Source organism: Amphiprion ocellaris, chromosome 10 (genome assembly GCF_022539595.1).
Source record: "Amphiprion ocellaris isolate individual 3 ecotype Okinawa chromosome 10, ASM2253959v1, whole genome shotgun sequence".
In the NCBI taxonomy this organism is placed as follows: Eukaryota; Metazoa; Chordata; class Actinopteri; family Pomacentridae; genus Amphiprion; species Amphiprion ocellaris.
The window spans coordinates 22,976,629-22,987,076 of record NC_072775.1 but is presented as its reverse complement, the minus strand read 5'-3'; the positions used below and the strand labels follow the sequence as shown (position 1 = coordinate 22,987,076).

Below are 10,448 nucleotides of genomic sequence, written 5' to 3'. Positions count from 1 at the left end.
ATCATTAAGGAGTAGGATGATCACGAGTAGGCTGTGGAGAAATTAAGGGAAGTTAATTTTAGTTTTTATACCAGTAAATGAAAGCAGGACAGCGTTAATGGCTCACTGTGAATTACAGCTTCTTGTCTAATGTCCAATCACTGTATATCAGTAACAACACCTTTAACAAATCTTCCTTCTCAGCGTGACAGTAGATTTCAGGTTGATATGAGCCTCGGCAATGCAGGGCCATATTTTTCACCATTTATTAAATTCCTTTATTTCTTTCTGTTTAAGTCCTACAGTTCTGGTTCATCCATCAGAGGAACAAAGCCCAAGTGCGCTGTGGATGTAATTCCATCAGACTTGTCCTGGTGGAGGTCTGCCGATTACAGTACACACAGCATGTCATGGTAGCATTCTGCATCAATACACACACACACACACACACCAAGGTTACAACCCAGTGAATTATATGGCCATAAAATCATATAAAACACGAGGGTAAGATACTGGTTTGCAACACCCAAGGAATAAAGTGAGGAATTAGATGCAGCAACACATAAAAAAAATCTATTGCTCTATTGTTTCTGTTAGCAGAGGGAAAAGAACTGCAAGTGAAACCTTGTCCTCAGTAAACATCTACACAGAAAAACAGCTACTATCCCTCATGCCGGCTCCATTATTATAAAATCATCAAAGCTCAGGCCTAAAATTTCTTCATTACAGCTGTGTCCTGGGCTGCACACTGGCAAGGTGGTTAACACTGTTCTATTGTAGCAAGATCCCCGGTTCACGTTCAAGGGACCTCGGATCTTTCTGCATGGAGTTTGCATATTCTCTGTGCATGTGTGGGTTTTCTCCGGGTACTCCGGCTTCCTCCCATAGTCCAACAATATGCTGAGGTTAATTGGTGATTGTAAGTTGTCCATAGGTGTGAATGTGAGTGTGCTTGATTGTCTCTATATGTAGCCCTGTGATAGACTGGTGACCTGTCCAGGGTGTCCCCTATCTTCACCCTAAGTCAGCTGGGATAGACTCCAGCGCCTCCGCGACCCTAATGAAGAGTAACTGGTGTATAGATAATGGATAATGGACAGTAGTGTCCTATTCCATCTTTGGAATGAGACTTAGCATATGAGGACAGTGGCAAATTAAAAGGAAAACATAAATGAATTCAGCAAATGGCAACTAGATTTCTCCTTCTGGTTTTGGAAGGCATTTCATTTCTTATCCAAGAGGCTTCTTCAGTTTTGACTGATGATGAGTCTCAGATTTACACTACCGTTCAAAAGTTTGGGGTCGCCCAGGTAATTTCATGTTTTCCATCAAAACTCACACTTTTATTCATGTGCTAAAATAATTGCACAAGGGTTTTCTAATCATCAATAAGCCTTTCAACACCATTAGCTAACACAATGTAGCATTAGAACACAGGAGTGATGGTTGCTGGAAATGTTCCTCTGTACCCCTATGGAGATATTCCATTAAAAATCAGCCGTTTCCAACTAGAATAGTCATTTAACACATTAGCAATGTCTAGACTGTATTTCTGATTCATTTAATGTTATCTTCATTGAAAAAAACAAATTTTTTTTCAAAAATAAGGACATTTCTAAGTGACCTTTTTTATCCAACTTTTGAATGGTAGTGTACATAGTCACCCCCAGATCACATGGCTACATTCCTATTAACAACCCAGCATGCATGTGTCTCTTGATTTGAATAGCTGTGAAAACTGCCACATCAGACATGACTCAAGAGGTTAATGATAGTGAAACTTTTTGCAGAGAGATCTCAAGACTGCATTATAAGCACCCAATAAGTGATGCCGTAAACCTTCTCCATTCCAGTTTAACATCTAATAGATAGCTTCCTTCACTCCTCTCTCAAACCATCTATGTCTGTCCAAAATTCTTCCTTCAGATGCAGGTACACTTCTGAGTCATGTGTACTACACACCTATGGAGATGCTGTTTAGCCCCCCTACATATAGGTCTGTGATCTCCTTGCTGGATTGGACTGCATATCTAACTTTGTTCAGTTTATGTGTGGGTGTTTTATCCTTAGGTTGAATTAGTTTTTGTCTCATAGTGTTTCTTGGTCTTAAGTGTACATGTATGTTTTACTTAGAGAAAATCCTTCCACGTTTCTTAGAGACTCCAGCTTCATAAAGAGTTTCAGTGTTGTTCTGCCTGCTGTTCTTTTCTTATCTGTTTGATGTTGTTGTTTTTTCTAAATTTCTTAGCTGGTTTTATGAAGGTCCAGACGGGAGAGCTGAACATCAGAACTGGGTGTTCATTCTCTGTAACTGATCCTTTCCTTACAATCACCTCACTATTTATTATTATGACAATATTTAATAGCACAGTGTCCCCCAACATCATCAAAATATTGGCACTAGTGTTTAAACCAAGGTCTTTTATTTAATATAGGTGGAAATGGCTTAAAATCTTTTGTCTAAAACAAATATGCTTTATTGTTACTTTTTGTAGCATTTTAACAAATGCACAGATACAAAAGGACTAATGTAGCAGATAAACATCAACTTAAGTATTAATAAATACATCTGGATTCAAATATGTCACAGAAAAATGTAAAGCATTGTCTTACCAAATATTCCCACCTACACACCCTTCCTTGTTTTAAATCCACAATCATTTTTACGCTTTGATTTGGTTTGAATGGCTCTTCAATGCATTGCAAGTCGGTAAAATTCAAAACATGCTGCTCCTCATAATCAGTGCCAGCACCAAATTTCTCTTGTGCTGCTCTCCACACACCAATACCAACTGTTCAACCATCCACAATCCAAGTGGCTCCTTCATCAACAGCAGAATGCGTCTCTCCTCCTCAGAACATGGTCTCACTTCTGAAAATCCGCAGCTTGGTCAAAAATGTAAAGTAGATAAAAGTCAGGCATACCAGCACGTTTTTCAGCAGGTACAACACAGGTGTTATAAAACCAAAGACAACGATCAGAGCAACCCGAATGACAAAGAAAGGAAAGTCCTGCAGAGCAACTCCAGCTGAGGACAACAAGGGGCTGTGAGGGGTGATAATCATACGGAGGGTAGATAGGAAGGCGAGGATGTAGACCGGGAACACCCAGGCTGAGAAGAAGACAGCTGGCGATCCTGCCACTCTCACCAGCTCCACAGTGTCGAACCAGAACAGGAAACTATCCACAAACAGCTCTGACCTTCCATCCCTCCTCCACAGGGAGCCCAGATGACCTGAGTAGGACTGGAGACGTGATGATGGGGAGTACAAGTAAGCAGTGCCGGCTGCTCGAGCGCTGAGCGGTGAACGCCTGGGTGAGTCAGTGCCGTTCTGCCATCTGCCTGAGATGCTGCCGTTGCTGGCCACTGGTTGGCCCTGGGTCAAACCATTCTGGCCTTCATCAGGGTGCAACTGGCCTGATACGGTGGTCACCTGTTCCAGGCGGGTGAGGACGGGGCCTGACATGTCAAAGTCAGGATCCTGGTTGTCTGCTGCAAAAGACAAGACCAGATGTTATGCTGCATACTATATATGATGGAGTTATGATTATCCTAGAGTCCAACCAGTTTCAGGAGATCTGGTCATTTACTTTTGTCTTTTTCCATAACATGAAAAAACTGAAAAAAAGCCATGCAACTGATGTCACTACAACTCTTTAGTCGGAATGACATCAGCTGCTAAAGAGGAGATTGTAAAATTAAATCCATGACTGAACAGAGTTACAGTAGTTTTACTCTTCAACATACAGAGTCAAAGAACAATCAAATGATCGGCTTCTCAAACTAATCACCAAACATCCTGTCCCTTATAAAGTTTTGGTAATGTGCTGGTTATTGGTGTTTTACTGTGGCTGCCTGACAACAAATGTGCATGGAATAGAAAGAGTGGCAGTCCATGGACAAACTGAAAATGGCATATATAGATCCTTTATAACAACAATTTCAGTGTGGCATTCAGTCTTCAGTTTCGGAATGGTTATTTTTTAAACATGCTCCATCACTGAGAAGGACATTATTCTGATCAATAAACATTAGGAAGCCAAATCGTTGTACCATGAAAAATTTGAGTATGTACAGGATAGAAGTGAGTACACACCTGTGCAAAATCACTTAAATGTCAAATGATTTCAAATTTCTAAAATTTCATCATTCTAAGCGGACAAATGCAGCATTTTCCTCTTTTACAGAATCAAATAAAGAAAGAAATAAAGAAATAAAACTTTCGAAAGACTATAATGACAATGCAGGCCCCAAAGTGGAATACACCTGTTATCAGTATCACAAGTTAGAAAACCTGTGATCATTAAAACAAAAGTGAATACAGCCTAATTGCATGGACATAGTTTTAAAATGAGCTGTGAGATGCAGAACATTCTCAGTTTGGACCTATGGACTGTGTCTATCTCATGTCTGCAGCATGGCCCCACATGGAAAATAATTTCCAGAGCAACCTCTCTACCTCTACCTCTCTACCTCTACCTCTCTACCTCTACCTCTACCTCTACCTCTCTACCTCTACCTCTCCCCCTCTACCTCTACCTCTCTACCTCTACCTCTCCCCCTCTACCTCTACCTCTCTACCTCTACCTCTACCTCTACCTCTACCTCTACCTCTCTACCTCTACCTCTACCTCTACCTCTCTACCTCTACCTCTCTACCTCTACCTCTACCTCTACCTCTACCTCTCTACCTCTACCCCTCTACCTCTACCTCTCTACCTCTACCTCTACCTCTCTACCTCTACCCCTCTACCTCTACCTCTCTACCTCTACCTCTCTACCTCTACCTCTACCTCTACCTCTACCTCTCTACCTCTACCCCTCTACCTCTACCTCTCTACCTCTACCTCTACCTCTCTACCTCTACCTCTCTACCTCTACCTCTACCTCTACCTCTCTACCTCTACCCCTCTACCTCTACCTCTCTACCTCTACCTCTATCTCTACCTCTCTACCTCTTCTGTCCCTCTCAACCCGTCGGCCAGCAGGCAGATGGGTCCCCCCACATAAAAAGCTGGGTTCTGTTCAAGGTTTCTTCCCTGTTAAAAGGGTGTTTTTCTTGCCACTGTCACCTTAGGGCTTGCTCTGGCATATGGGTTCTGCAAAGCGTCTTGACACAATTTGACCTGTAACTGGTGCTATATAAATAAAATTGAATTGAATCGAATAGAAAAAAATATGTGACTTCACAAGGACTGAAACTGTTATAGAAAAATTTACAACCAAAACCCACTCAAAACACAGCTGCCGCAGTAATCAGGAGATATAGAGTGAGCCATAGTACCACTAATGAAAGCCATACTAGTAGCACCATGGACAGAGCCATACTTTCAGTGCTTCAGTCTTGGCACAGGATTTATCAAATTAAACTGGGAGTTTCTTTGACAGTTCAGACAGCATCAAGGACAGTGCATAACGTCAGTCTTTATAGGCCAAGAACCCAACTCTTGACTGCTCTGCCATGCGAAATTTTTACAAGACAAAACTTTTTCTAAAGACCAACAAACAAAACCCTGATGAATGTAGCATCACATGAAGGCCAAGAAGTTTAGTTTGGCTCTGATGGGGTCCACCATGTTTGGTATGAACCTGGACAGCACTGCCACAGTGAAGTAGGAGTGTCAAGATATGGGACTGCAAAATGTGTCAGAGAGATGACATTTATATGCCTGAATGTCTGATTCTATGTTCTGCATCAAAACTGTTAGTTTTCAATTTGATATGACAGCAAAAACTGTAGCGGTAACATAGAAATAATGCAGTTATTGAGAAATGATACAATCATTCTGCATTTAAGTAATATTGCACTGTGGCGTAATCACATCTGTTTTACTGGAAATTTGATGATGTGACTTTTGTAATGTGACAATGGACATTTAGTCAGTCTGTGGCAAGTAAGCTTAGCAGGAAAACAATAGGCCTTTTTCTGCAGGTAATCATGAAACGGTACATACATAGAGTTTCTTCTGATGAATGAATAATAAACAAATGCTTATTTGGATTTAAAAAGAGAGATGGTTTGAAGAAAATGATTGTAGACATTAACGGTTCTGTTTGTAAACTGAAATGTATGTTTTTCCCTGTAAATATTATCAAAATACACCTATTTTTGGAGCCTTCTGAGATAATGAAACGGAAAGGAACCCTGAACCAAAACAGCTACCACAGCATTCTGCAGCACCATGCAGTACCTTCTGGTATGTTCCTAGTTGGTCAGGGGTTCATCCTACAGCAAGATAATGACCCAAAACATCAGTCCAAGCTATGCCACAACTACGGTAGGAACAAAATGGTAAGACTGAAAACATGGAGTGGCAGCACAGTCTCCAGACTTAAACCCCATGGAGCTGGTTTGGGATGAACTGGACAGAAGAGTGAAAACAAAGCAACCTACAAGTGCCACACATTTATGGGAACTTCTGCAACAGAGTTTGGAAGAACTCTCCAAAGAATATTTGATTTCCATTGTGGAAAGAATGCCATGAGTGTGTTCAGCTGTTATATCTGCCAAAGGTGGCTACTTTGATGAGTCAAAAGTTTAGAATACATTTTGATTTCTAAATTGATTTTTTTTAACTTCATTTGTTTATTTGTTCGATGCTTTCATTTCAGAGTACAATGAGACATTAACATGCATAGCTTCCAATAAAAAACTGGTAAAATTGAGTTGTTCTAAAACTTTTTATTGGTAATGCAAGTGTGACAGTTACTCCCACAGAGCATGCAGTATGACACAACATACAGTTGACATGGTTTCATTTTTAATGAACTCGGTGAGTTTGACTCTTACATTGACCCAAGAGCCTGCAGGGTCGAATCCTCTCTATGATATCCACACAGACGAGGCAGGAAAGCACCAAGGAAACTGGCAACTCAGCGAAATGGTCAAGCCGTATTCCGTTGTCCACCTGCACCTGTACAGTATGACAGTAACAGCAAAATGAAATGTGAACTCAGTAGCTGAATTTATTGATTTGGCACTTAGAAATCATGAGGCGTAAGACAGGACGAAACAAAAATTGAAACGCTTCATTACAATATTTGGCTGGACTGACGAAGAGGAGCTCCTGCATTCCAGGTTTTATGAACCCATCAGATTTTACTGCCCCACCATTACAGAGATAAGCTACTGCTGAACACCCCTTAAAAGAAGATTAAGACTATTAGATGCATAAATATGTCTGACAAGTCTTTGTGCTAAGACGCTCTTATTCAGTCTTGTTTGTGTGTTGTGGATAAAATGGTTATAGACACAGTTTAAAACATGAGTAAAAATTCCTGTGCTTTTAGAGCGATGGACGGTATCACAGTTTGGGTTAATGGCCAACCTGTTATGTTCCCTGTGGGTTACTGAATACCTCAGGACAGGATGGCACGGTCACATGACGGTGGACACATTTCCTCTGCCTCCTTCTTTTAATAGTGATGGTGCCAAAGTCCTTCTCAGTGCCAGTGGTGAAAAGTATCCAAGTACATTTACTCTATTATTGCACTGGCTTGTTATTTTTCATATCAATGTCTTACATAAAAGAGACATACAGTAAGATTACAAAATACTATGTCTAAGTCAGTGGCTCTCAACATTTTTGGCTTGAGACCTCTTGAAAAATAATCGCTGCATAGTTTTGGCTCCTTGTCAGGCATCTGTCAACTGTTGGCTCCTCAACCAAAGAAAAACATTATCCAATATTACACCAGGAAACAAGCAAACAAAAAAACAGAGTCTTAGGATGGGCCTTTTTGGGGAACCAATGCAGTAGATGAACTTCAAATATAGCGGTAAAAAGTAGCTCCACCTGGTATCTGCAGCAGTAAAACGTACATGGTTTCATCAGTATTAGCATTGCAGTTATGTCATGGATTAAAAATACACAGTCACAATCATGTTTCTATGTATTGAGTACTTTCACTTTACTTGTATTCTGCTGCTAAAACATCCTTTATCACAGCAGCATTTTGAATGCATAACTTTTATTTGTATTGGTTAAATTTAGAATTAATGTATGATATTCATGGTTAAATAAAGGAGCTAAATAGGTCTTCCAACATTGCTCAGCTCATGGTGAGAAAATCTTTGGCTGCATGGCAAATAAGTAAACTGAGACAGAGAGAGAGAGAGAGGGAAGAGAAGGGAGAGCTGTTGACAAGTGATGCTTTTCTTTCTCTGTGGTGCAATGTGCCGTGTCGACCGTCACTCAGTGAATAATTACAGTGCCTTAACACATTCTCCTACTCAAGAGGGTCATTGTGCCACAAATGAACTGTTTACAACAAATATGTGCCCCTTCAAGGACCCCATCAGAGCATGACAGCACAAAACACCAACAGGTGCTCCTTGCTGACAAGATCAATCAGTCTTGAAGACATTACCTTGGAGCTGGCTATTAAAATAGCAAAGCATGGTAATGTACACAGGAAGAGATATGCCAGCGTGGTTGGTCTCCTGAAAAATAAAACACGTTATTTTAATTCACATTTGCATAATGATCCTCCTATTATGATGAATAATTGTTCCTTTTCTAAGAAGAGCTGATCTATTTCTCATTCCATATACTACTTTCTGTCTTGTTGTTGCCAAACTTAGGAGGACAGCTGTAAGAAAACAGAATATTTTCATTTAATGCTACCTAATAATTTTACTCCACAATACTGCTGAGGCAAACACTGTACATTTTATATACATACAGTACCAGCCACACCTTCTCATTGTATGATTTTTCTTTATTTTCATGACTATTTACATTTTAGATCCTCACTGAAGGCATCAAAACTATGAATGAACACATACGGAATTATGTAAACATGTTTTATATTTCAGATTCTTCAAAATAACCACCCTTTGCTTTGATTACTGCTTTACACACTCATGGCATTCTCTCCATGAGCTTCATGAGGTAGTCACCTGAAATGGTTTTCACCTCACAGGTGTGCCTTTTCAGGGTTCATTTGTGGAATTTATTGCCTTCTTAATGGGGTTGGGACCATCAGTTGTGTTGTGCAGAAGTCAGGTTGATAAACAGTTGACAGCCCTATTTGATTACTGTTAGAATCCATATTATGGCAAGAACCAATCAGCTAAGTAAAGAGAAATGACAGTCTATCATTACTTTAAGAGCTGAAGGTCAGTCAGTCTGGAAAATTGTAACAAATTTGAATGTATCTCCAAGAGCAGTTGCAAAAAACATCAATCACCTTCAGTGAGAATCTACAATGTAAATAGACATGAGAATAGAGAAAAACAATTAAATGAGAAGGTGTGTCCAAACTTTTGACTGGTACTGTATATCCTCTATCAATAGTTTATAGTTACTTTGTAGAATGAAGTGCGGCCATGTAACCTCTCAGAGCAAAAAGCATCTGTTCAACTATTTATGACATATGAATAAATGTTAAAAGTCAGTAACAGCAGCAGAGAGAAGAGCCAGAAGAATCCTATAATTTAAGAACTACCACTGGCCATCATGAAGAAGCAGCGAACTGAGCTTATAAACTCAACTTTCCATTGCTAGGACAAAATGTCATTAATTCATTTAAAAGTTACATTGTCTTGCTTTAAGATTAATATGCAACAGTATTTTAAGCCGTCAAAAGTAGCAGCCTTGGCAGAGTACTGCGCTTTCTGAGTGCTTTTCTTGTTTCAATTTTATCAAGCACCAATGAAAAAAATTGCCTTAAAAATGACAAAAGATACTTGACTGTGACCCTAAACTTCTTTCAGTCGGTCTCAACTTACCACTGTGTGATCTCAGTGATGAACCTCCGCTGCTTCAGGGTCAGATATTTGAGAGGAACCCACACCAGCAACGTCACAGAGGTCATGTAAGCGATGGAGGCCGCCACTACCAGCCAGTAAGTTGTCCGGTTTAGTTCTTTTAGATTACTTATGAGGCTAGCAAACCTCTCCATGATCACAAAGACAGGTGTGATGAGCGCTGCAAACTGCAGCAGCTCATACAGGATGAGCTTGAGCGTCTTCCTTGAGGGCATGATCCCTGAACACCAGTTGCTGGTCTGAACTCGGAGCTACAGACTTCTAATCATCTACGACAAAACGAGCCAGTGGAGCCGTTGGACTCTGCACACTGACATTGCTTACACTGCAGTGGAGGCTGTATTCTTTTATTGCTGAGGTAATGAGGTGGTCATGCTTGTCTTTTTATGGGAACAGACAGAAGAGCACTCCTATCCCATAATTTCAAGAAGAAAATTACATGGAGCCTGAACTGTTAAAGGACAGTGTTACACTGAGATCCATGTCTACTTTAACAGGTGTTTTATAAATAGGCATGAATATCAATAATAATACATTTTAAATACACATATATAACTTTGTATTAAGCTGATGTCAAGTTTGCAACACAGTGAATAATGCAAACTGAAACCACTGAACCACTTTGAAAATCACTGGTATACTCACAGGCTGCCCAACAAAACACCCATCCAGCCCCACTGGACTCTCACACACAC

General features: G+C 40.2%; 1 protein-coding gene across 1 annotated transcript; it reads right to left on the bottom strand.

The window, feature by feature from the left end:
- Nucleotides 1–2,385: 2,385 nt before the first annotated feature.
- tmem236 (transmembrane protein 236) lies at nucleotides 2,386–10,053 on the bottom strand. The gene is made up of 4 exons (XM_023265135.3): nucleotides 9,715–10,053; nucleotides 8,352–8,424; nucleotides 6,772–6,895; nucleotides 2,386–3,473 (listed from the first exon to the last, which is right to left on the bottom strand). The coding sequence occupies exons 1-4, from the start codon at nucleotides 9,966–9,968 to the stop codon at nucleotides 2,833–2,835; spliced, it is 1,092 nt and encodes a 363-aa protein (XP_023120903.2). The 5' UTR covers nucleotides 9,969–10,053; the 3' UTR covers nucleotides 2,386–2,832.
- Nucleotides 10,054–10,448: the final 395 nt, after the last annotated feature.